Consider the following 26,948-nt stretch of genomic DNA (forward strand, 5'->3'; position numbering starts at 1 on the left):
CAAAAGATCTATAAAAATTCAATTTTCTTTCACAAGACATAAAAGGTTCAATAAGAGATTTGTTAGCTTGACAAATCTGGATATTTTCCAGACTGCAAACCGGATCCAAAATGGAACCGACTATTAGAACTGGAGCTGCAATGATTAATTACTATTAAGTTAATGGCTAACTTTTTTGATAATCAATTGATATATTTTGACAAATTTTTTTAAGGAAACAAATATAAAAAATCTCTGATTCCAGCTCCTCAAATGTGAATATTTCTGGGTTTGTTTCTTATGACAGTAAATCTTTGATTTGAAGACGTCTCATTGGGCTGGAAACAGTGATTTTTCACCATTTTCTGACATTTTATGGACCAAACAACTAATCCATTAATTGAAAAAATAATTGACAGATGAATTGATAATAAAAATAAACATTAGCCGTAGCTCTAACTGGAACCTGGAAGAAGTTTTTAGTTTCATAAACAGCTCAGATGTTGCAATCTTAACATCCAGCAAAGTAGAATTGATCAGAGCGAATCATTCAATGAGCGAAAACACGGTTTCTAAATTTCTAAAATAGAAACGTAGAGTATAACATGATTTTAATTTTGTAGTTTCTTCCACAGTCTTCAATCTGCAGATGCTCCAGAGACTCCAGAGGTTTCTACACTGATAGACCAGAATGCAATGCAGCCACAGAGCTTTAACTGGCTTTTTTCAAAGGGGCTTTAACAGAGACGAGACTTCAGTGTCTGTGGTCGGTGTCGAGCAGCAGGGTTCTGGTTTATTGCAGATGGAGGGTAATCTGCACTCAGTCAGGCCTGGAGCAGTGGTTGTTTTCCTCCAAGGTTGTTGTGTCTGCTACAGGAAGTTGTCTGGCCTTGAAACACTGTTTTCGTCCAATAGGCGGGCAGGAGGGAGGAAGTGGATGTATAGAGAAGTAAGGTCATGGTGAACTGTGGACAGAGTTCATCAGCAGATTCTCTGCGGTGCTGCATAGCTGAAGAAGTCATGTTAGAGCTCAACTGAATTTAAAATGGAAGAAAAAACCAAAACCCAATAGGTAAGCATTTATTTAAATATAAGTAAATGGGGGGGTTGGGTTTGACCTGTCCAGACCCCAATGATGGGGTGGATGAGAATAATTTTGTCATTTCGATTGGACTTTAAGGTACAGTAGGGTTGGCATCCTCTAAAGACTGAATCTTCTGTGTCGACAGCATTCAGAGGACTCGTTTTGAGGTTTGACGAGCATGAACAGACATCACAGTTAGAAATGATTTGTATCTGCGACTTGTTATCAGAGATGATTCTGTGCAAATGTTTGTGCGTCTTCTTTCCGATGAATGAGATCCATTGTTTATGAAGAAGAGGACTCGCTGACACAGATTCCTGCCCCAGTAATGGAGCGGATGTGTGTGTGTGTGTGTCTGGGCATCAGTGTTTGTTTGCCGGACACAGACGGTCCAGTTGTGTGCGGGAGGAAATCTGGGCAGCAGCGTGGAGCAAACAGGCCTGTGGGCAGCGAGCGGTGAAGACTCTGTAGCTCTCTGAGTCGGCTGACGTGGAGCCGCAGTTTGTCAGAGGATGAGACTGTAGTGGAGCAGTGAGACTGGAAGGTCACGGGTTCGATGGGTTTGATCACAACATTCAGATTCAGTTATTTCATTTATATTTTTATTACTACTAGCATTCATAAAGGGCCGTTATTACGTATTAAGATCAGTAAACTATCCACTGGAAGGACTACACAGCCCAGCAGGTGTATATATGTGGGATTTGAAGAGAAAAGGGTTTTGGAGTGTGACCCATACTGGAGACTAAAGGTCACGATATCAAGTACATCAGGCCTCTTCTGCTTTAATTTTGACTACTCTTCTCTAAAATCTCTTTCTTGCAAGTCCCCCAATTTTATAGAAGTGCAATATAGTGCTGAAACAAGTAGTTATTCATTGCTTGTTTTTAAAAAATTAATAGCAGAATGAGTAGGATTTGTCGGTTGCGGTTTGTAAACCCATGTAAAGTTGGTCCATCTTCCCCCGCTCAACGACACCAGAAGCACAATCTATGAAGCGGCCGCTACATTTTCTGCACGCTGTTATTGGCTGGGGGCTACACATCCACTGCCCAAAGGTTGACACCCAGAATCGTCCCAAATACAACAAGATAAGAAAGTAAAGGCAGAGGGCAGAGTCTCTGTAGATACAGACACCACAACACACTTCTAGTGGGTCATAAGTGATGACTGAGAGGGATTATTTTTGTATGAGATGAGTCTATACGTTGTTTTTAAGGAAAATCCTACTCATCCTGCCTTTAATCTATTAGTTAATTGACTTAAAATTTTCAAGATAAAAGGCCAAACATTGTCTGTTTCCAGCTTTTCTAGTTCAGGCTGCTTTTTCTCTTTTTTTTTTACTACAATTGTAAATTGAAAATAATTTTTTTGGACTGTAGGTCAAAAAAAACAAGCAAACTGAAGACGTCACCTCGAGTTATGGAAAACTATGATGCACTATTTCCTTATATTTTAGACTAAACAATTAATCAATTCATAAAAAAGACTGGACTCATTGCTTGAAATAATTGTTAGTTGCAGCTCTTATGCAATACTAAGTCACTGAAATGATCTTTTTGAGCATCGTCATCAGTTTCTGTTTCACTTTTCTTATTAGTGTTCAGTTTGCATTAACAAGCTTTGAACTGAAAGATATGATCGATACATATCACTTTTGTTGATTGTCGTGTTTCGACTTGAGCTGATGAAGTGTGTTCTCTTCTGTGGGTTGACAGAAGTTTGTTGGATTAATACAACATTGTATGATTGTCAATCAGTAACAGGGCTGTTTTTTATAACCTGCAGCGTGTAATGAAAGGTATTTATAACCTTCTGTGTGTGACCATCCATCTCTTTCTTTCTCTCTCTGTCCAGTTTCGTCTCTAGCCGCCATCATTCCGTGCTGTAAGGCCGACCCCAACATGTCTTCCAATGGAGACCTCAGTGAGGTGGGGAGCTCTGACAGCTTCTGGGAGGTAAAGCAGGAACACACACACACACACACTTACTGCTGACATCACGTGACTGTTAACCCTCTCCACAACACGCCTTAAAGAAACAATTAACCCTGCATCTCATTTTCAGAGTTGTTTTGGCAAACGGTTAGTTGTAGTGTTTCAATATCTGCGTACGGGCCAGAAACTGTCTGGATTCTGTCTCGTCTTGTGTACTTGACGAGTTTATCAGAGCAGATGAGAGACCGAGGCTCTCTGCAGTGTTTATATAGAGACACAGACACATAATGAGTCCCTGCTGACTGACTGCTGGCTTCACAGCTCACCATTTGGAAAAACTACACACCTTCAGCTCCTCTCTGTTCTGTCTGTCCTCTCTTGTCTCCTTTCATTTTCTCCTTTTCATTTTCTACATCATCACTGCTCCAATAAACCTGCTTCTATGATAACATGCTAATATTTTACCATGTCGATATTAGCGTTTAAGTTTCGTGACTTTCTAACATTTAGCATGGTAGCATTGATCTCACAGTGCAGCTGAGGCTGACAGGATTACCGTTGTTATGTTTTAGAGGCATCCTGTCATAAACTGACCTCAACCGGAGCTGCTGCGATTGATTGATTACTCAGTCGATTGACAGAAAATTAATCAGCAACTCCTCTGGTAACCAATGAATCATTTAAGTCACTTCAAGCCAAAATGCCAAACAATTGATGGTTTTAGTTTCTCAAACATGAGAATTTGCTGCCTTTCCTTGTTTTACATTATAGCAGCAAGAAAAAAGACATTTGATGACATCACCTTTTACCGCCACCACCGTTTTATAGATGAAACAATCGATTAATCGCTAATGTAGAGAATCAGTAGCTGCAGCTCTAAAATGAAGTGTTGAACATGTTAGTGGAGCTACTTGAAAAGTCAAAGGATCCCTAAAGTGATCCTGAGTGAAATTATTTGACAACTAGAACACAAAGTATTGAACCAGCAGTCCATCTGATATAACAGTAGAGAAGATTTTAGTGCCTTGCATCACTTCAGTATTGTTTCTGTTTTGTCTCTCATTGGTGTGTGTGTGTGTGTGTGTGTGTTTGTGTACTACACAGCCGGGAAACTACAAGAGGACGGTGAAGCGGGTAGACGACGGCCACCGGCTGTGTAACGAGCTGGTCAGCTGCTTCCAGGAGAGGGCGAAGATAGAGAAGAGCTACGCTCTGCAGCTGAGCGACTGGGCCAAGAGGTGGAGAGGCGTCGTGGAGAAAGGTGAGTTAAAAATCAAACGAGGTGCAGGTTGCAGCAGAGCATCAGCCTCTAACAGGAAGATAACACATAACAGCTGCAACTAATCTATGAATGAATCCCTATTTTGACATGAGAAACATTTTTAGGAAGCTCCTTAATTAGCCAGCCCCCTTCAGAAAAACATCTGTTGCTTGCTTTAAAGTAAACGTATTTCAAAACAGTGGCTGAAAAACACTAAATGTAAATCTGGGACTACAAACATCTCATTCAGTCAGGTAGCAGCAGCAGTAATTAAACATAATTAAGGCCAAAGAACTGTTTCCTTTCAGCAAACCTCCTGACACATACACACAAAGTAACTAGCAGGGATTATTGGATTTTTGTGTCAAGCTGAATGTAAGAGTATCTGTCATATTTGTTACTCAGGGCCTCAGTATGGTACGCTGGAGAAGGCGTGGCACGCCTTCATGCAGGCAGCCGATCGACTCAGCGAGCTGCATCAGGAGCTGCGGGAGCGGCTGGCGGGAGAAGACAGCGAGAAAATGCGCAACTGGCAGAAAGACGCCTTTCACAGGCAGATGATGGGAGGCTTCAGGGAGACGAAGGAGGCCGACGACGGCTTCCGCAAAGCCCAGAAACCCTGGGTCCGCAAACTGAAAGAGGTGAGTGGTCAGTAGCACCCAAATATCAGTTTGAGCATCACCGGCTAAAACGTACAGTAGGAAAACTCAACGGAAATGAGAAATTCATACGAATATTTGCAGTTTAAACAGTGTGTGAAGGAATGTTTTGCAGTTTCTTTTTTGTGCCCTTCTCATTATGAAATGGCTTTATGATTGGGCAGTGATGCTACTTTGAATGGAGCTTAAAGCAAAAGTTAATTATGTATTATGTTCCTAAATTTAGATATTACATCAGATGCATTGTGGAGGAAATATCACTACATTTAAAGAAAGATGAGATCTTGTGAATGTAACAGGTGATGTATTGATGTCAGTGGCAAATGAAAGTGTTAAAAGTGTGTGTGTTTACTCTGTGTGTGTGTGTGTGTGTGTGTCAAGTTGGACTCCAGTAAGAAGAGCTACCATCAGGCCAGGAAGGAGGAGTGGACGGCAGTTACCAGGGAAACGCACGCCAAGACTGACCCATCCAAGTCTCAAGAGGAAGTCCGCAAGTACACGGTCCGGGTGGAGCGCTGCAGCCAGGAGGCCGAGAAAGTACAAAAACACACACACACACACACACACACACACACACAGATACACACATACATACAGAGTCCCATGCGTAGCTCCGCTTGTACCAGTCGGGGTGTGTCAGCGAGTCCAGAAAAACATACCTGTGTGTGTGTGTGTGTGTGTGTTTTTGACTGTGTAACATGACCGGGCTTGTCTCCTCTGCTCTGTGCTCTCCAGGCAGAGAGAGGCTCCAGGTCCTGGAGAGGGAAATGATCAAGTAAAAACAGGGAAATCCTGAGACAAATTCAGTATCAGTCAGCACACAGCTGTGTGAGGCAGCCAAGAGATATTTAAAGGGGACATATCATGCTTTTTGTGATTTTTCTGTTATTTTCATACTGTTACGATGTCTGATGTCTATGTTAAACATAGTTGAGGTAAACGTATGTAAATAACGCTCCCTGCAAGTTGAAAACAAGGGCTTCAGTTTGCTCTTAACGCTTCGTTTGCAAAGTCACCTCTACTTCCTCCTTGTAATGATGTCATATGTTTGCATACCCAAAAAAAACTGCCGTCCTTCCGTAGCCTTTGTCACTAAGGTTGTTCACTTTGTCCACTCACATATTTCAGATTGGATTTGGATGTACGGATGTATTTGAGAAGTTTCCTTTTGGAGTAAAGAACAAGAATCAGGACATAGTGGGCTTATTGGGAGGGGGGTCCTTTAAGAGACAGGAGCTAAAACAGCTTGTTTCAGACAGAGGCTGAACTGAGGGGCTGCATAAAGGAGCAGTATGAGTTAAATAAGGAGTTTTTTAAACAATATTCCAGTAGAACCCCAGAATATAAATATAGACCTGGAAATGTGCAGAATAATATCCCCTTTACCAAAGTGGTTCTTAACAAGAATCCAATATAATGATTCAAAGAAGAGTGAGATAAATCTGGAAAAATTTAACTTTTAAACTAAAAATATCAAACACACATTTCACCGTCACCTTTCTGCAACAGCTCCATACTGACATGGCGGCACATTTACTTCATCTTTATTAGTGGCTGTAGGGTGAAAAGGTTGAACAGTAGCTCAGTATGTGCTGCGTTTGTGTGTGTGTGTGTGTTCTAGGCGAAAGAGCGTTACGAAAAAGCTCTGGAGGAGCTGAACCGCTGTAACCCCCGCTACATGGAGGACATGGAGCAGGTGTTCGACCTCACCCAGGAGGCCGAGCGTAAGAGGCTGCGTTTCTTTAAAGAAGTCCTGCTGGACATCCACACACACCTCGACCTGTCCAGCAAAGAAGGGTAAGGCACACACACACACACACACACACACACTCATACATCCCGAGGGGGGAAAGAGGGTGATTAGATGATTGATGATCCATGACTCACAGAACGAAGGCATGCAGAAGTGTCATGGCTCAGATGTCTGTGTGTGTGTGAACATTTGTGTATGTGCACAGGAGTTAATGGAAAACTCATGCCGTTGTCCATTAACTATTGACCTCTCACTCTATTTAAACAACCCTCTGTTACCGTAGCAACCATGATTGGTAAAGTCCAGCAAAGTCTTTGTCCAAATATTGAACAAATTGATCTGTAATTAACTCTGTGAAGAAGAACTTCACGTCTAGCTGTGATGAGATGTCTAGTTATATTTACTGTCCCGATGGGGAAATTTGTTTCCACAGTGAATATTATGCATACCTCCAATACATAGATGCTTATATACATACACACACATGCATACTGTACATACAACTGTTTCATTACTAGATACACGCAGACAAAAAGACCAATACATAGTATAATTTAAAACTGCTACAGCAGACGGGACAAAACATGTAAAATGTGTATTTTTCCATCTAAGCGTCTTGTATCTGTGACTGGATGTTGCAGTAAAGTGAAAAATGGATCGAGAGGGTGTTCAGGGTCATGTGCCGTACGAGTGATCGCTCTGTTATTGAGATATGAGAGATAAGAGGTTGGAAGACCAATGATTTTGGAAGCAGTACGTGTAGTATGGGACAAGGTGTTCTTGTTGGAGACGGACGGCATGGTGAGAAAACAGGGGGAGCAGTCGAGCTGTATGGACTGAATTATGCTTTTGTGGAACAGTAACAAAAGGTGAAGGGCAACAGAGACGGCTTTGAGTTTGCAAATGGAAGAGAGTCCTTGTTAGCAGCGGTGTGTAGGTGAAAACTGAGTTTATTGTACAGTCTGAGTCCACTGTATTTGAAATGTACTTGACATCATACAGTGACTTTACTGTATTTCTCTTTTATTGTTTGTTTTTTGTCTGTTCTCCAAAATCAAAGTCAAGTTCCTGGTTGAAGTATGAAGAGACGTGAGTGTGTGTGAGTCCTAATGACCACCCACCCTCCTAAAGTGTCCAGTCCAGACTCTCACAAACATCACTTTATGGAGTCTGTCATTACCTGAAGTCAATTACCATGCGTGTGGTTGTGCATGAGCAGCGGATTCAAATGTTTTTAGGCTTTTGTCCCCTCAAAATGAAGCAGCGCCTACTCGCTGCTCCTCATCACACGTCGCATGTTACACGAAAGAGATTTTCTCCTCCAAACTTGCGAGATTGTTCCATGTAAATAATTGCTAGAGGCCCCAAAAGTTAAAGCTATCAAGCATTTCAAGCAAAGTTTGTAGAAAAGTCAGAAAAACTACTATAAATGTACGTAGGAGAAATATGATTTTATTCTTTTCTATTCTAATAATCATTTCCAGACCCGTCAGATTGATCTCGTGGCCCCATGAAGGGGGTCTCGACCACTTTGGAACCTTTTATAGATACATTTTAGAAGATACAGTTGTTAGTATTTTAAGTACAATTTTGACAAAGTTTTAAATAAATGGTCACAGATTTGGAAAAACATGAAAGATTGTATGGGCCAAAAAATGAATATTTCATGGCATATTTTATGTTTGGAACATGCAGTTTACCATAGATGTAGAACAAGTTATCTAAAATTTCGGCTATGTTGATCTGTATATTATAAATTCCCTAAATTATTGTGAAGCATTGGTGGAATATTGTTTCTGTTGACATAATGCGTCGGTGGTGTATTTTCATTGTGCTAACAGACAATATTAAGCTATGCAGGGTGATTTATAAACATTATAAGTAATAGCGTGTTAAAATCTTATTGATGATGTATCTGTAATCTCATAAATCACATTTAATCACGATATAAGTATAGAAGCACAGTAAAAGAATCATAATCATACACTGGATAAATTTGAGTGTGTTTGTATTACATGTCACTTTGCTTGGGTTTGCATTAAAGTCTTCACCTTTTTTTAAAAATACACTTTGGAGAAGATCAAGAAATAAGGGTGTAAAGTGGCCAGAATAACTTGACTAATGGTGTAAAATGATCCCCAATAATGATATTAAAAAAATGGACATAACTAGATAGAACTGAATATGCCAGTACATATCCACGTCAGCTCAAAACCTATCTTGAAGAGTTTTGACCAACAATGAGTTACGAAGATAAAATATAACGGTGTAATTGGCCAAAGATAAAGAGGATGGACAATAGGTGTGACCTATGCTGACCTGAGGATATAAAAACCTACACCCTGAAGGCCAGAACCTTCAGAACGACCTGGTACATCTTGTATGCACTGATTGCTCTCCTTTATTGCCGGCATTAAAGAACAGTTTGCTGCTTGGACGTCTGACTCCTGATTTTTTTATCATCAAAGAGCAGTTTTTGGTTTTTGGTGTTTTTTCAGCTGTCATCCATCGATCTGATACGTCCCCCCTCACATATCCGTGTAAAACATCTTCCAACTGTTTTGTCTTGAAATCTTTTTAAAAATGTACATATTTTAAGTCCTCATAATCCTCGCAGGTGTTTTTACTACTGAATACAGTCGACAGGGTTTGAGAGGAAGTGCAGCCCTCAGGCATCTACCTGCAGCTCCTGTGAAGGTTGGCAGCAGATGAATGGATGCAAGTTTTTTCTTTCATATCATTATCTGAGTGTAAACACAGCAGCACAGAGCTGATAAAACTGGCTCAGCAAAATATGAAACATACAATACTGTTATCTTGAATTCCACCTTTTAAAGAAAGCTTCAGGATGTTAAAGGCTCAACCTCCAGAATACACAGCGGGTAACCAGGAACTTTGTCTGCTGTGAATAATGTGCTGAACGCTACATGAGAGCCGCAATTCAGCCATGATCAGAGCAAGATGTGATGAAAACCACAATTGTTTTTTTTTTTAACTGTCTTTACAGTTGTACTAATCTAATCTAATCTTTTTTTTTATATTAACTATTGGATCAAATGATTATGTGTAATGTGAAAGGCTTGTAAAGATCTCTGCAGTTCCCTTCAGCTTTACGGAGCTTTTTTTTTGTCTCTTTTAGCTCCAAGTTTTGGTTTTACAACAAATTTACGATTTGGTTGAGTCTCAAAGTTCTCATCAGCCTCGTTTCCAGCTGTAGCAGGCAGCTGTTTTCAGCAAACAAGCGCAGAAAAACCCGTTGCACACTACCTTCTCTGCACCAAACAGCAGACTAAGTTAGGAACTAGCTGGTGAAAAGAGAACATTTAGTAGCTAAAGAGAGAAACTCGACTTCAGCTAAATGCAAATAGTGTGTAAATAGGTAACTGTTTTTCAACTTTACAACAGGTTAATATGTCAGTGTCGTGTTCTTCTGGCCCCAAGTGGCCAAAAAATCAATGAATGCAGCTTTAATTCAATAACAGAAGAGTTTATGTTGTGTATGTTTGTGTACAGGGTATCTGTAGGTTCCAAAAAGCTAATATGACACCTTGAATTTATAAGATACAGTAAAGTCTCATATAAAAGCCAGTTTTCAAATAATAGCCGCTGTGTTTCCAGGATGAACCAGTAATGGCTGGTCGCTAATAATGTAATGTAGCCTTCTACAACAGCTCATATGATAAATTTAGTTTAATGTATATTTATATAATATAATACAATATAATGTATAATTTCCACAGCATTAATTTCATCAGTACAACAACAGTCATGTTAAAATCACCGTTCTGCTGCTCTGAGTTTCTCTTTTTTTAGCAAAAATGAATGAATTCCAGTCGTTTCTTCTTTGTTGTTCTCCTGATGTTCAGCTACATCATGATGTTTGTTCACATTACAAACAAAACTATTAACGAAAGCTGTAAGACCTTTAAAGGGAAAATTCTGGAGAAAGTGTTTCATTCATGACAGGTTGACATTGTCGAGGGTAAAATGCTGACATGACTCTTGACTGATGGAATTATTGTTGTGGAAATGAACATTATACTGAATTTATAAAGACAACAAGTTAACAAGGAGGAAGTTTTGGCCTGGTTCTCTCCTCTACTGAGGTAAATAAAGGCCGTGGCCACTTTTAGAGAATTTACGGTACCTAAAATTGAATTTAACATCAACAAAACAAACAAAAAATCAACAAAATACAAAGCACAGCACATAACATTTCTCTGGAAACAGGAAAAATTTTTAAAAAATCACAGTGCAGACGACTATTAATGTTGTATGTATGTACATTAATGTATTAATATAAATAATCAAAGACACTCTGTTACACAGAGACTAAATCAAAATCACTAATAACAGAATTAAAAGGAGGAGGAGGAGGAAGAGGAGGAAGAGGAGGAAGAGGAGGAGGAGGAGTACAGTAGGTGTGATGATGACTGAGTCTCACTTTGTCCAATAGGTTCAAAGACTTGTACCGGGACCTGGGTCAGACCATCCGAGCAGCCAATGACACTGAAGATCTCAGATGGTGGAGGAACACCCACGGACCGGGCATGAGCATGAACTGGCCGCAGTTTGAGGTGTGACACACACACACACACACACACACACACACACACACTCACTCACATACAGTCTTAACCCTCAAACAGCCCTGTGAAGAAACGTGTGCGAACCAAAATATCCTCACTTTCCCAAAAACACTGTCAAGGTCAGAGGACAATAACGGGATCATTTACTGGACATAACTTCATTCATTCTTTTTTTTTTTCCTCGACATTTTCATGAAAACGAGTAATTTGCAGGACTATAATAGTTCCTCAGGTTGTGTGTGTGTGTGTTTCAGAGAGACAAACTGAATATTAAACAGGCTTCCAGTGAAAGCCTTGTTGTGTGACTGAGAGTCCTGAGTGGGGTCAGGAATGTTGGAATCCACACACACACACACACACACACACACACACACACACACACACACACAGATGCAGGTCTATTTAGTTGTCGGTCTCACAGCTCCAGAGTGAAATCTGTAGATTTCCACAGAGTCAATAAAGACACGCAAATATTTACAAATGTGAAAAAACAAAACAGATTCTTGGAATCGGAAGCACAGAGAAGTTTAAATATGTTTACTAGACTTTTCAGGAGAAATAGTTTAGAAAAGTGTCTCAATTGCACTTCCGCAGTAATCTCTTTGGATCTTCTCTTGGTTTATTACTCAGGAACATCAAGTCTGTTTATCATCTGTTATATTAAAAATAAACACGCAGAAGGATACGGATCTGTTGACACTGTGCTGCTAACTTGTGCTACGTAACACAAAGTCTTGACTTTGCACTAAACTTGTTTGAGAAATTTACAATGTTTGGGTCTGATCAATACGACGGGTGTGAAAAAATGTTTACTGTAAACAGAACTGCATCCTCGTGGCCTCTTCCTGACACACAAATACTCCCCAGAGAGTGAAAACTTGACGCTGTTATTAGTCTTTAGAGCCGTTTCTAAACAAAATGAAGTAACCAGTATCTCTCAGGGGATGAAGGAACATGTCACCCAGTGCAACACTTTGGCTCGTTGATGTGTTTTTAATAGTTTTTTGGACAACAACGGAAGTCTGCAGCACAGAGGAATAAGATATATCAGGTTTTGGATACACGCACAATACTTGTAAGCAGATAAACTCATTGTTGTTTTGCATATGAGATTTGTTGACAATAAGAAAAACAGAGGAAATCGCAGCCTGATCTTCCTCTTCTCTTAAGCAACTGTTTTATTTGCTGTTTTCTTGACACAAGACAAATAGAAAATTGTTGTTTTTTGCTTGTTTTAACCCATTTACTACAAGTGAAGGTACTAGTTTATCATCTATCTTACTGCAGACATGTTTTTTTGTAATTTATGGCTTTTTTTTGGCATTTTTATTAGACAGCTGCTGAGTGCAGACAGACAGGAAACACGGGTGGAGAGACGCACACAGAGACTTGAAACTTGCAAACAGTGTTGTCTCAAAATAAACAAGCTACATAACTGTGATGGGAACGGAGAACAGAGTGAAGCAGAACGATGTGACTCGTTCCTGTTCGGTAAAACATGAGACTCATGAAGGCTGTTATAGGGAGTTTAATGCCGGGCGGCTGATCTGTGTGCTGGACTGAACTGTAACTGGGCGGAGGCATGATTAATGTAGTTCTCATCATCGTAGGTGAGGTGTATTTAATAAAAAAAAGCAGGAATGATGTTGAGTGCTGATAAAAACAAAAAATAGATAGATAGATAGCTCTTGAGGCACAAGCACATGACAAATTAACCATGAATGTAAAAGTTTTATCAACTTTGGAGATTTCAGTGCTGGAAAAAAACAATTTAGACCAAGAAAAACATTTTCAAATTGATTTTGATTTCAAGAAAACCTCTTATCCACAAGTTAAAAATATAAAAACGGTGAGAAAACTGCTTTAATTAATACGTTGGGAAAGTTCTTTTATTTCTTCCGAAGTTTTTGTGAATTCAGCCTGAGGATGTTTTAAGTGATTATGATCAGTTTCAGGTCTTTCCACACCCTCCTTCACTCTGAGTCACTGTGAAGGAATCATTGTGACTCTTTGTTCCGTTTTCTATCTGTGAAAAGCTCCGCAGAACCGATTGTCAGGTCATAATGGAGATACAATCACCTTTATTTCTGCAGCGACACACTGGCTGTGTGTGTGTGTGTGTGTGTGTGTGTGTGTGTGTGTGTGTGTGTGTGTGTGTGTGTGTGTGTGTGTGTGTGTGTGTTACTGTTCCTGACACGATCCTCAAATTTCAAATCATCACAAAAGGAGTTGACACGTAATCCTCCAAAAATGCAGCGACTGGACCACAGATCTTATATTTTGAAGGTTTCAGATGTTCTCAAATCCACCTCAAAAAAATCACACATCAGATGACTGAACTGAAGGTGTGTCACACAGTTCACACCGAGGAGCGTTCACTCCTTTAGCAAAGATCCTTTTGACCGTGTTTGAACAAAGATTTTCGAGTGGTAACGTGCTCCTGAAACACTTTTCAGTCTGGAGAACTGCCAGTGTCGATCATTTAAGGTAAACCGACTGTAATTATGAGTGTTTTTAATGATAGAAGTTCAGCGCAGCACAAACAGATTAAAGGATAATTCAGCTGCTTTTGCCATGAGGTCAGGTGACAGTCAGGTGGCCGTTTAGTCTCAGATTAATGTACAGAGCAGAGATCAGGATTTAGGTATGTTAAGAGTGTTGGAAGACTGTTAGAAGAAAATTTCAACACAAGTACAAATAGTGTCATTATACATGCAGTAAGTCTCCCTAGAAAGCATTTACAATCAGTATATAAACAGTTAATAAATGGTTTCTAACTCACTATAATGTAGTTGTTAGCAGATATAAGAATTCACAATTTTTCGAGTCTGTCTTTAAAGTCTGTCTTTTTGTCTACTACGGAATACACATTTTCTCTGTAAATCAGAAGCAAAAAGGAAGAAATTTATGTTTTAAAGTCTTTAATTTCAAGATTTTGTCCCTAGTTTTGCATTAATTTGATGAAATACTGTTCAGTCATCCGCTTACGTAGCTGGAGTCCTTATTTCCATCCAGCAAATCAAATCTTTAATAAAGCGATAACGTGCCGTTCTATCACAGGCAAAGCAGATGGTCACACTGAGCCTGATTGCATCCTGCTACTCAACACAAGAGCTACAGACTCAAAAAAAAGTTTATTTAAAAGTTTATCTGAAGCTGATATGAAACTTCAGCGTCCAAATGAGTCATATCAAGTAGATATCTTTCAACGTTACAGTGTTTTTAGTACAAATTTCCCTCTTTTTGTCACTATCGTCTCACTGCAGCTCAACAGGGAAACACAAAGGGATTTTTCCATTTGATTGACTAAACTTGGCTAAGTTAAGCTTCAGATAAACTTTTAAATACATGTTTGCACAAAAGGAGGACTGTGGATTTTGTCCTCTGTCACTTATATTGTAAGTGCATTATGAAGGGATCTTCGAATGGTCAGTATGAACAGGAGGAATGATTACAGCAAGAAAAACATGTTTCAACGTTCATACAGGCACCTGACGATTGTTTTAAGACAGAACCTATCTTATAATGTATTTGTTAACTACTATAACTCCTCCTGTGGGAACCTGTAAGTGGAAGACTGAATGACAATAAAGTTGTGATATTAAATGTGTGTTATAACTGCTTAATAAACACTAAAAACTGCTCATATCTGCTTATAACTACATTATAGTGTATAATGAGAGAGAGAGAGACGTTGGCAGAAAGAAGTAGATCTTCTGTCCTCTGAGGAATCTCTTGGCGTTCCCACAGCGCTGCCGACATGCAGACAGAGAGCCATTGTCCTAACACACACACACACACATACACGCATTTTTGTATTTCTGTACTTGTGAGGACTTTCTGCCAACTAATATTCATTCATAACTCCCTCTGCTTCATACTGAACCCTCAAGTATTTTACAATGTAAAGAGTAGTAAAAATGTTCTGGAGGAAACCTTTTAATCCTCCTTTTTGAGAGGATTAGACTGTGCATGTGTGGTGAGGACATTTGATTCACCACACACACACACACACACACACACACACACACACACACACAGGTTGTCGGATAGGTTGTTCTGTTCTCCACTGAGGCTGTAAATAACAGTAACTGTATCCTCAGCCACCTATTTCTGTCAGCACCCTGTTATTATGGCCGACGTGTGTCTGTGTGTGGGGTTTTTTTTGTCTGGGTGTGTGATCTGACAGACTCCATTGATTATCTACTACAGGACGAGAGTGTTCATTTACTTTTTATTTGATCACTAAGATAAAAATGTACATTTGCTTTATTAGATTACATAACTTTATGAAAGACATCCTGCCACAACGGTAGTAACACACAAACTAACTCATACACCAAGAGGACATTGGTAAAGATCAGGAGCCACTGAACGTATTAAAATAATGTTTTTAATGCAATCAATCAGTTAATAAATAAAGGGACAAACATGAGTGATGCATCTGGAAACATGAACAATAAAACAAGCAGTAAATAACCACAATACATATGAAACAAATACATCTCATAACTCAGAAAAGTTTCAGCAACATGTTTTGATAGGAATCCATCAAAACTTGGATTCCTTTATGAATTCATATATAAAAATAAGACTCGTCAGTCAAATGTCACATTTAATCCCCTAAATTTGACACAAACATTGTTTAAGTCTCAAGGGTTTTATGGGGGATATTTGTTAAAGAAGGTGTTTTTGTTTTGTTTTTATTGTATTTAACAAACTAGATATTCTTATTTGAGGATTATTTTATATACAATATCAACCTTATATATTTTATTTGCATTTTATTTTAAATAATATGGCAGCAGAGGACATACGTTTCGATATAACATCTTCATCTGAATCCCGGAGACACTGATGAAAATGTTATATCGAAATAAATAATGAAGATGTTTAAAAATAAATGTTTTTTAAACAGTGTGCGGATCTCAATTGCTACCATGCAGAGACTCACAGAGACTCTGCATCTGTTGCCAATGATTGAGTAGGACAGAACAACAGTGCTTGGACGTATTTTAAATAATAAACTCAGCACTTCACAGTTGGGTGATAAATCCTTTGAATCTAATATAAATACCAGGATTTATTAAAGCCTCTTTACACTGTGTGATTCTGGGCTTTCCTGTGACAAAAGTTAACAATCGTACATCTGCAGCACACAAAACCCAAAACAATGGAAGTGAAAGGAAAAAGAAAGTTTTGTGACTCTGCTGCATTTTCTAAACATCAGAGCTGCAGATGGATGACGAGCTGATGACGCGTCTCTGCTTTCATTTACTTCTTTTCTATTTACATCGTAGCGCTACGATTCAGCACACATTCATCTCACAATCTGATATAATCCAGTCTGACGCAGATTGTCACAAAGATTTGATTGCAGGCATCTTGCACGATGTAACATGCAAAAAAACTTACACTATTGTTATTGTTGCACAGTCTTAAGGCTCCTTAAAGTGGTCTCTCAAACAGCTGACAGTTAAATAATTTGATGAAATTAATGTATGTTATGCCTGCACAATTTGAACTTGAATTTTGTAGAAATTTAATTGTAAGTGGATCAAATGTGTTCAGTATAAACAGTGCGTGTGCGTGTTTGTGTGTGTGCAGGAGTGGACTCCGGAGGCGAGTCGCACCATCAGCAGGAAGGAGCGAATCGGACACTCCCAGGAGAACGTGGTCACCCTCACCAACATCGTACCGTCGGGGGGAGATGACGTCCCGCCCAGCCCCATCACCCAGGACACCAGGTAGGTAGACGACACCGACTCCCCGACTGCTGCGCACAAGTTACAACAACCGTTATCATGTTGATCTCACAGGACAAGATGTTTAATCTGTATCTAGAAAAGGACGCTCCGTTGTCTTGAAGCGTGAAGTTGCTGAATCACAAAGTGAGACTAGAAGGTTTCTCAGTTCTGGATAAAGAGCTCGTCTTTCTTGTGCATTAACTCACACAGGTGCACAATATGTCCTCAAACACATGCACCGCTTAATTAAAAAGAGCAGACTGTGTGTGTGTGTGTGTGTGCAGGCCATTACACACACACGTCCACTTGTTTTTGTAAAGTTTTAAAACAGCACGTACCTGTTGTCTGTTTAGCCCAGACTGAACACACGACTACAATTATCTCTGTTTGAGCCACCTGTGTGCGTGTGTGTGTGTGTGTGAACAGAAACAGCGTGCAGTTTAGTTTATATAGTTACCTTGTAGTCACCCTGAGGAGTTAACATCCTGCACATAACACACACACACCCTAATTAGTAACTAGACAGCTGACTCATTCTGTGTGCGAGTTGGAGACTCTGTTTCCAGATTTAGCTGCTGTTTAATCTCCCAGCAGTTTGTTCCTCAAGAGCGACGCACATTTGGCTTCAAATCAGCTGCTCTACTTCTTCATCTAATCCCATCATATCTGCTTCTGAAGACATGAACACACCAACATCCCTCCGTCAGCTAGAAACAGTCACTGAAGCAAATTTAAAGACTGTAAATACCAAAGGTTACAAAGTAGAAATACCTTTATTGATGAGGATGTCAATGAGATTTTCTATTATTGGGCAATGATGGGGGGTTTTCTTTAACTCATGATGCTGCATTCAGGTGCTGGTGAAACAGTGCGACAACACAGCATCAGCATCTGGTGGTTGGCAGCTGGAGATTTTGGACTCTCCGTCACCTTCGTTCTCTCTCTCCTCTCTCAGGGTGAAGAGCTATTCATCAGACTGGTCCGACGAGGAAAGTCCTAAGAAGGTGCCGGCCGTGAACGGCGTCGGGGAGCTGGAGGATGAGGAGGAGCAGGTAGAGGGGGTGCCGGTTCGAGCGCTCTATGATTACTCGGGCCAGGAGGCCGATGAGCTCAGCTTTAAAGCAGGTATTAACCCTTACTAATGCTTATAGAGGAGAGGCATCACGGGGGGGGAGTTTGGTGATTTTTGATTTGTCTTAAAAAAAAAAGTCACTTTTATGACTGTTGTTGTTTCATAAAATGTGCAAAACAGACATTTTGTAATCAAATACGATCAATAAACCCTGCAGCACATCCTGTCTTTGTGAAAGTTTTAATGTGCACTGAGTCAGAGAGATGCTGATTTTTAATAGATAGTATTTGAGGTTGTACAGATCATTATCAGATTATCTCAAGATTATACCGTAATGATCTTATTATATCAACATATAAAACATTTTTCTCCAAATCACGACCGAACTATTTAATTTTAATGGACGTCTGTACAAGTTAGTCTCATCATTGGACTTAACAGAAAGAATAAATGCACATAATATTACAGTTAAAAGCATGTTTATCTCAAGAAGATTAAGTAAAAATCACTCGGTAACAGTTTTAAATAACAAGGCAAGTAGCACAAAAAACTATTTTGTTTTATACAGAAAATGGAAGAAGTTGTGGTTAAAGGTTATTATCAGTTAATTTGACAATTGTGTTTTGCTTAATTGATGAATTGTTTATTTGGTGTAATGTTATAAGACAAAGAAAAAGATTCAGCGATTATTCACATTTGAGAATCTGAAACCAGTGAATGTTTGGATTGATTGTTAATCAAGTATCAGTTAAAATAGCTTCAGATTGAGTTCCTGTCCATCATCTAATCAATTAATTGACTAATAGTTTCAGCTCTAGTCATGATTGTGTGAAAAACATAAATATCAACATCAGCTCTCAGCTTCTATAGATGTTGTATTGGATCGTGTTCCTGTGTAGTTTCACCGGGAAAAACTAAATGTTATGAAATCTTTTCCAGAGTGACACAATATTTTATTGATCATGTAAAACCCCCAAAAAGCACAAACAGCCTTAATAAATATGGGAAAAATGAAACATTTACAACAGATTTGCACATTGTTATGAAATCAAAGCTTAAAACATTAAACCCTGTTGGGACTGTTCACCTGTGATGCCTCGTCTTAACACATTTACACACACACACTCATGTCACACACACACACACTCTCTCAGACATGTGTACTGATGATCAGATGCAGTGAGATTGTTGCTATGGGAACAAAACCATAACACAAACATCACATCTCACCTCAGTCTGCATGTCAGTCACTGCTGTGACCAGTTCAGCCGGTATAAATGATTCAAACTGAGTCACAGAAATAACTCTGCTTTTTAAAAAAATGAATATTTAAATAGGAGTTAATCTTACAGAAACCCTGCAGCTTCAGTAGGTGAATAAAATGTATTATGTTTTTAAAGACATGTCCGAATAGCAGCTGCTTCCTCATTTAGTCGCCATCTGTGGTTAGATAAAGTAACATGCAAAACTAGAGCAAATTTTACTTCTCTGAGCACCAGAGGGAATATTTTTCTCTACTTGCAGCATAAATTAATGTTTGAGAATTATTAGCATGTCTTAAAAACAACAGATTTCACTGTGTTGCTTAAAGGTTTGATTCTATGTTATTGTGAAGGATAAAACTGGCTTATTTCTGTGACTTTAATTGGATCATCTTTGCAAAAGTTTAATATTTAAAATCACTGACAACATGAAACATGTGTGTTTTTATTCCTCAATTAATGATGCGAACAGCTTATCAGTTCTGTTTGGAAGTAAAAACATTTTGGAGTCCAGCTCAGAACAGATAGACGAAGGATTGATGCTTTAATTTTGATGGAATAATTTGCTATTCCAGTTTTCTCCTGCAGTTTAAAGTGAAAAATTCTATTAAACTATTAAATACTTAACCAATCCATCACGCGGGACTCAAGTAGGAAATAAAACCCATTCTGAGGTTTTATCTTCTTGATCTTCAGGATGTTTTTGACATCTGTCTGAATATCAAGAATGCTGCTGTGTGGTTGTGTTGTTGTAACTTGAGGGATTATCGTAGAATAATCTGATTCACTCTCACACTTGCTGGTTTGTCAGGTAAGTCAAATAAACCCAACTCTATTTAAAAACACATTATAAGATGAATTGTTATGAATAAATTTTATTTATGTGGTCCAAAATCACAACTTTGCCTCAGGGTTTTAAAATCTGTCCAGCGTTACGACACCCTGTGTTGTTACACTGCGTTCATGTCATATCAGAGTTACTGTAATTATGAGTTTTCGAAATAGGTTCACGCCAACATCTGAGTTGTAATAACGACTGGGATTTTTGTGAAAGTTTCGACGTTCATTTTAGTCGTCATTATACACTGCAGGATTGCCCAGTGAAATTCAGTTGTAGCCCCCTCCACACTACGCACATAGATAATGTATTTAATGTATTTATAATTAATAAGCTCTGATAGACTTAACTTGGCACTTAATAATTAATACAGAAATGCTTGAAACCAAAAAAACTTGGACATCTCGTGAGCCAAATCCGTCATTCAGTGTAATTAAGTCCAAATTTAATGGATATGATAAAATTTTGTCAGTGCTCAGTATTTTAAACCCTCATTTACTAACTCTGTTTACAATTATTACAGTTGTCAGATGACACGAATGCTTGCAAGTCCTTAAAGGCATACAATGCATGATTTTCCTAAAAAAAAACCCCCAAAAAACAGAAGTGTGTGGAGGTGTTCAGGGCATTTCTGGGCGTCAACCTTTAGACAATGGGTGTGTAGCTCCCGGCCAGTAACAGCTGACGTTGAGACTGGTAGCATAGCAACCAGATTACATCGCTGTTTTTTTTTTTTATGTGCTTCACTATTTTTCTGCCCCTCTCTCCTCTGCTGTGTACAGAGTGCTGCTCCTCTGCTCTCTGTGTCTGTTTGACTGAGGGCGGGGCTGAGACACACACACGCACACACGCACACACACACACACACACACACACACAGAGCAGAGCGGAGCAGACAGGATAAGCTTCTGCTGCTTTCACACAAAATCCGGAAATGTGGCACCTTCCCGCAGGGTGATACGGAGGCGTGGGCGTGTTTATTTGTGCTTTAGAACGTAACCGCCATGAAACAATCACGGCTTTGTTCTCGCTACCGCTGCTCGCTCTCTCCATTCACTCTCTAGCTCGCTCAACCATCGCTGTTCTCTCTCTGTCTCTCTCTCGTCTCCTGCATAGTACACCTTTAACGTGGTAACCTTTCTGATCCTTCTGTGATCGCGGTTTTAGACGCAAAAAAATGGACCTCAGAAAGAGTAACATCTACAGTAGGGTCCAAAAGTCTGAGACCAGTTTCCCATTCAAGTGGTCTCAGATTTTTGGACCCTACTGTATATGTGGAATATTCATATTTATGTGCAGTATAGAAAATTTATGATGGCAGTAGTCTAGATGGATTGTAAACATGTATGAAGAATATGGATCCAGGAGGACGTCAAGCAACTTTTTCAGGTCGTATCTGTTGCTTAACAGATACGAACTGAGACACACAACGTCTTCTCACCATGAAGATCTGGAAAGAGGACAGACTGAAGCAAGTTATTCACACAAGGGGAGGGAGAGACGAGAGATGAGGGTGCATCTCTCGGAGGATGAAAATCCAGATGCAAAACTTCTGGAAATGATGCAAAGGGAGAGAGGGATGATCCAGTACTGAAAAGAAAAGATGAGAGGAGAAAAACAGGGAGAGACATGGAGAAGAGAGAGATACGACTGTATCGACTGTATAGACATAAAGTATTTACAGTCTGATACACAGATTTGTTTTTCTATTCAGAGCAAATTGGCTCTTTGATGAACTGATCTTTGTGACGAGAATATTGTTGACTTTTTTGTGTGTGTACAGTGGATTTTTAAGCTTGGGAGACTCAAAAATAATCCCCACTAAAGAAAAGCGTATTGACTCTGGTGTTGTGAAGATCTTTAAAACTTTAGATGAAGATACGGATGAATTGGTCGTCTCAGCACCACCCAGTGGACACCAGGCTCAGTGTGAACAGTCGTATCTGTTATGTTTCTACTCGCTGTCAGATGAAATGAAGCGTCTGTGTGTTACGTAATCCGTCTACACCCTCCTGAAGCTGTAGCTACGTCTGGGACTGTGGTGCATTATGGGAATTAGCCACAACTAAAGTGAGGGGAAAAGAGTAGAGAGGACTAAAATAAATCTATTAATTAAATAGTGTTTAATTCTGTGGATCATAATGTGCTTTTAACTGAAGAAGTTAACTTACTATGTTCATACTGGTGACGCTTTATTTCACAGGTCTGTAATTTTCTAATCATTTCTAGGAAGTTTCCTGGAAAGAATGATGTAACTTGGTGCTGATTAAAGGGAAAGTAGACGGTGTTTAATTGGTTCACTTCCAATTAGTGTTTTGCCATTAATTTTAGTGTAATCTAGAGTCAGTGCACAGCAGGTCGGCTGAATATGGAAAATGTGAAATCTTTCTACAGATGAGCATACAATTAGTCAACATCCAGCAGACACAGAACCTTCCCCTTCCTCTTCTTCTTATTCTTATTATTATTAAACCTTTATTTAACTAGGTAAGCCCCATTGAGATTATAAGATCTCTTTTTCAATGACGGCCTGGCCAAGATAGCAGGAATACAGTGTTTCAAACGACATACAAGAAAACAGTTTAATGAATCTAATGAATATATTCACCCTCCTTTCACCAGAGTAATATTTCTGCCTCTTTAGTTGCTAAATGTTTCACTTTCTCCTCCAGCTAGCCTCTAACTTTGTCAGTCTGTGGTTTGATGCTGAGCAGGTTGTGTATATTGAGTTTATCAGAGCTTGTTTGCTGAAAACAGCTTCCTGATGAGAGCAGAGACTGAACATCACAGTAAATGTGCTGTAAAACCAAAACAATGAGCTGAAAGAGACTAAAAAGCTCCGTAGAGCTGCAGAGTTGGTGTTGTTTCTCTCAGGTCCGTGTATTCTGTTTGGTTTCATCAGGTAGTCACGTCGTCCTGGGTTCTGCTGAGGTTTACCAGGCTGCTCAGTGTTTGTGGTAAATCCCTGACCTGGTTCACATTGTCACATTGAGATTTAGTCCATCCTCTGTTGGCAGTCGTGCTTTATGGTGGTTGGAGGGACACAGAGTTTTAACACAATGTTTTATTGAATTTTAGAGAACATATAATACAAAACACACGACAGCAAAGACTGATACGAGCAGATCACAGACACTAAGAGGTGGAAAAAAAACAAACAAACAAAAGAAAAAGAAATAGCCTTGCATGTAAACATTATACAGAGATCTCATCTTGGAGACATCACACAGATCAGGGAGAACACAACTAATGCAAAGCAGTAAAAGAGGGCATTAGACATTCACGGGGAACTGGAAGGATGCCAGGAGGGACACCAAGTTAATGGGACCTGATGGAACCACAGAGGGAGAGACCTTAGTTTGGAAAAGCTTAACCCAGCTCAGCTCTGCTTAGCCTAAACCAGGACCAGATCCCTGATGAACCGGGACAGGTCACCTCTTCTTCTCCAGTTTTCGTCTTTTATCACGAATGCAGGTTTTCTTCTCCGCTTGCGAGGTCCAGTACGTAAATGTTTGTGTTTGTAATTTAACAGTTTTAACAGTGAACTGACTTTCTGTCCTCTTTCCCTGCAGGAGAAGAGCTGTTGAAGCTGGGAGAGGAGGACGAGCAGGGCTGGTGTAAAGGTCAGCTGAGCAACGGCAAGGTCGGCCTCTACCCCGCCAACTACGTCCAGCTCGTTGCTTCCTGATGGCCCGCCCTCTCTGGTCACCCAGCCAACGGTACAACTACACTCAAGATGCCAGGACCAATCAGAAGCTATTAGCGCTGACATGTAGACACGCTCTCTGTTTTGGGTTACTGACTGTAAAACTCGTCACTGAGTTTGTTTTTTGATTTTTTTTTTTTTTTCTGTTTGAGCTCCCATTTTGAAAATCATCCAGTGGAGAGTTCACTTGTTGTGAAAAGCTGTTTACTCAGCCTGAGGTCAAAGACATTGTGGTTTGAAAAAGGCTTTACAGGCAGAGATAAATCTCTGGAGGCCTGCAAACATTAACAGAAAGCAGACTGTAGAAAAAAACATGGAAATATCTTCTGTGATGTCACCCATCGATTTCTGAGGGGACGCGATATCGAACTCTGGATGTTGGGTTTTCCACCGGCTGCCGTCAATTTTTGGTTACAAGTCAGAAAATCCACTTTTCATCAAAGGAGGAAGAGCCTGGAGGGAGCTGAGGTGGACGACCACCACGGATGACTGTGATTGGCTGAAACACCTGTCAGTCAATCAAATGCACCCCCAAAACATAGTGTCACATTTTGGGAACATACGCTTATTCGTTTTCTTGCTGAGAGCTAAACAAGAAGATTGATTTCACTTTCATGTCTGTGCATTCAATACATCTAATAACTGGTTAGCTTAGCTTAGCATAAAGGCTGAAAACAAGGGGAAACAGCTAGCATGGCTCTGTTTGAAGCTAACAAAAGAGGCTAAAGCTCATTGATTCACATGTTATATCCTGATGGTTTAATCCATACAAAAAACAAAGTGTAAAGTGGTTTTACAGATGCTAAGCTAAGCTAACTTAGCTAGCTAGCTGCTCCAGCTTCGTATTAAACGGACAAATTTGAGAGTGGAAAGCGAATAAGCCTATTTCCTAAAATGTTGAAATTTTCCTTTAAGCCTTAGTATTCTCATTATTACAAATAAGTGAAATAAACATCTCATGGGAAAAAACAATATTAATTTAGCATTTTAATGAAGACGTTTTCAGTAGATTTCATCACATTCTCGAGTTTTTTTGGGAGCCAGCATGTAGTGGCCGTGAGAGGAACTGCAACCGGAGGCACTTCATCACACTCTTCACCATTTCTCAGTGGTCAAACGAGGTCACGTGACATGAACGAACCCATTGAAAGACTGTCAGTGCCTTTTAGAGAATGAGGCCAGAAATGTGTAGCGCCGCCCTGCTGTCTGACCGAGGAATTACAGACGTCCACTGACGACCTCCAGTCTGATCCCAGTAAACCTCCTGACAGTCACCTGGACTTTAAAATGTTTTTCTTTTGTTCACGCAGCTCTTGATTGGCTGTAAACCTTTCATTTCCCCTCCCAGTTATTTAGCTTTACAACAAAATGCTTCAGTTATTTTATAGATGTTGTAGGTGTGACACTGAATTCACTTTTTCCTTTTTTTTTTTTTAAAGTGATAGCTGTATGTTTATATCAAGTCAGCTGATTTTGAATATGGACGGTGTAAACTGTTGCTACCTGTTCCTTTTTGAATTTTTTTTAAGAATAGCATTTTTACAGTCAACATTTACTTTCTAATTTCTTTTTTTTCTCCTCTTTTTAATTTAGCGCTCGTTCTTTATTTGAACTAGACTTCTGACTAAAGTGGGGGTTTGATTTGGATCATTTAATCTGTGGAAGGTGGCTTGTTGCTAGTTTGTTTTGCTGTGCAGAGATCACGAAGCATGTGCACCTCAAGTAATCTAAATCAAGTGTTTATTTTTCATCAGGTTGTGGGGTTTTCAATGTTTTAAGTTTGTGGTTTGTTTTGTAAGGAAGCCTCCTTTTTCCCTGCTGATCCGAGCATCGCTACGGCTAACCCACATAGATGTCCAAATAATAATGTTAGAGAAATTATAGCTACTACGCTGCTCCTTTGATTCTTTTTTTTTTCTTTTCTTCCCAAAAATTGTAACCTGTACAGTACATTAAAGTTGTGGGGAGCAACAATAAAGAGCTTTCTACCGTTGGAAGTTTTACAGACTTTCTTTTGTCTTTTAATAACCTGCATGCAAACATACATACTAAATAATTACAGTGTGCCTTTGAAAAGCCTGCAGCAAACACACATCAGGTGTTGATTGGAAATAAAGCTGCTTTTCTAATACTGGAACTTAACGACCTTTAACCTGGAGCCTCCCATATTTAAAGGACGGGTTCACAACTGTTCAAGTCCGTCTTAAAACAATATTTAAGTGCCTAAATGAACAGTGAAACATGTTTTTCTTGCTGCAATCATTCCTCCTGTTCATACTGACCATTAGAAGATCCCTTAAGTGATGGAGGACAAAATCCACAGTCCTTCTCCTGTGCAAAAATGTATTAAAAGTTTATCTGAAGCTAATATGACACTTCTTTTTAGTGTCAAAGTCCCTCTTTTTGTTACTATACTTCCACCGCAGCTCAACAGGGAAAAACTGTCTGAGGAAACACAAAGATGGAATTTGATGCTAAAAAGACTGTAAATGTGTCAGATATCCACTTGATATGATTAACTCAGACTACTGAAGTTTGAAGGCTTTCGTGATGATTCCTGAGTATCTTCTACTTGCTGAAGAAGGCTGTAGGATATGGTCAAAAGCTCTGGAAAAACCTATGGAGCCCTGCGATTGGCCAAAATGCCAACAGTTATTTTTATGTATTACTACTAATTGAAAACTTGTTTAATATTGAAAGATTCACTCCAGACTTCAGACATTAATACGTATAAAAAAATCATCCAATTTGATTAATAAATTGTTTTTTTCCATATAAAAGTTCGATTTTACCTTATTAAAAGCTCTTAAAATGACGTCTCCTTCTGTCTCATTGAAAACTAACCAGAATCTATGAAAATGCAAATATTGTTCATTTCAAAAGTCTAACTGCTGGATTCAAGATGTAGTTGTTGTTCAAGTTTCCACATCACACTTGTGTAAGTTGCCCTCTGGACCACAATTGGCTCCAAACTAGTTGTGATGTCACAATAGAGAAACATTCCTCCTTCCTCAGATGATTGTGAAAACAAACTCTGCACAGTGAAAAACACATTTTTGAG

The 26,948-nt window shown here is 39.4% G+C and overlaps 1 protein-coding gene across 3 annotated transcripts in view; it reads left to right on the top strand.

Moving 5' to 3' along the window:
• Positions 1-25,884, top strand: part of pacsin3 (protein kinase C and casein kinase substrate in neurons 3) — a 47,053-nt gene extending 21,169 nt beyond the window's left edge. For 2 of the 3 annotated variants that reach the window (XM_042415578.1, XM_042415594.1), the window contains 9 exons: positions 2,921-3,021; positions 4,105-4,261; positions 4,667-4,902; positions 5,302-5,457; positions 6,542-6,717; positions 11,130-11,250; positions 16,870-17,009; positions 17,965-18,134; positions 23,754-25,884. In XM_042415578.1, the coding sequence (XP_042271512.1) occupies positions 2,968-3,021; positions 4,105-4,261; positions 4,667-4,902; positions 5,302-5,457; positions 6,542-6,717; positions 11,130-11,250; positions 16,870-17,009; positions 17,965-18,134; positions 23,754-23,869 (1,326 nt within the window). In that variant the 5' untranslated portion in view covers positions 2,921-2,967 and the 3' untranslated portion in view covers positions 23,870-25,884. Of the gene's footprint in view, positions 1-644; positions 1,052-2,920; positions 3,022-4,104; positions 4,262-4,666; positions 4,903-5,301; positions 5,458-6,541; positions 6,718-11,129; positions 11,251-16,869; positions 17,010-17,964; positions 18,135-23,753 lie in introns of those variants that run through there. The other variant, XM_042415584.1, reaches the window with a different exon arrangement.
• Positions 25,885-26,948: the final 1,064 nt, after the last annotated feature.

The sequence above is a fragment of the Thunnus maccoyii genome, chromosome 1 (assembly GCF_910596095.1).
Source record: "Thunnus maccoyii chromosome 1, fThuMac1.1, whole genome shotgun sequence".
Lineage (NCBI taxonomy): Eukaryota > Metazoa > Chordata > Actinopteri > Scombriformes > Scombridae > Thunnus > Thunnus maccoyii.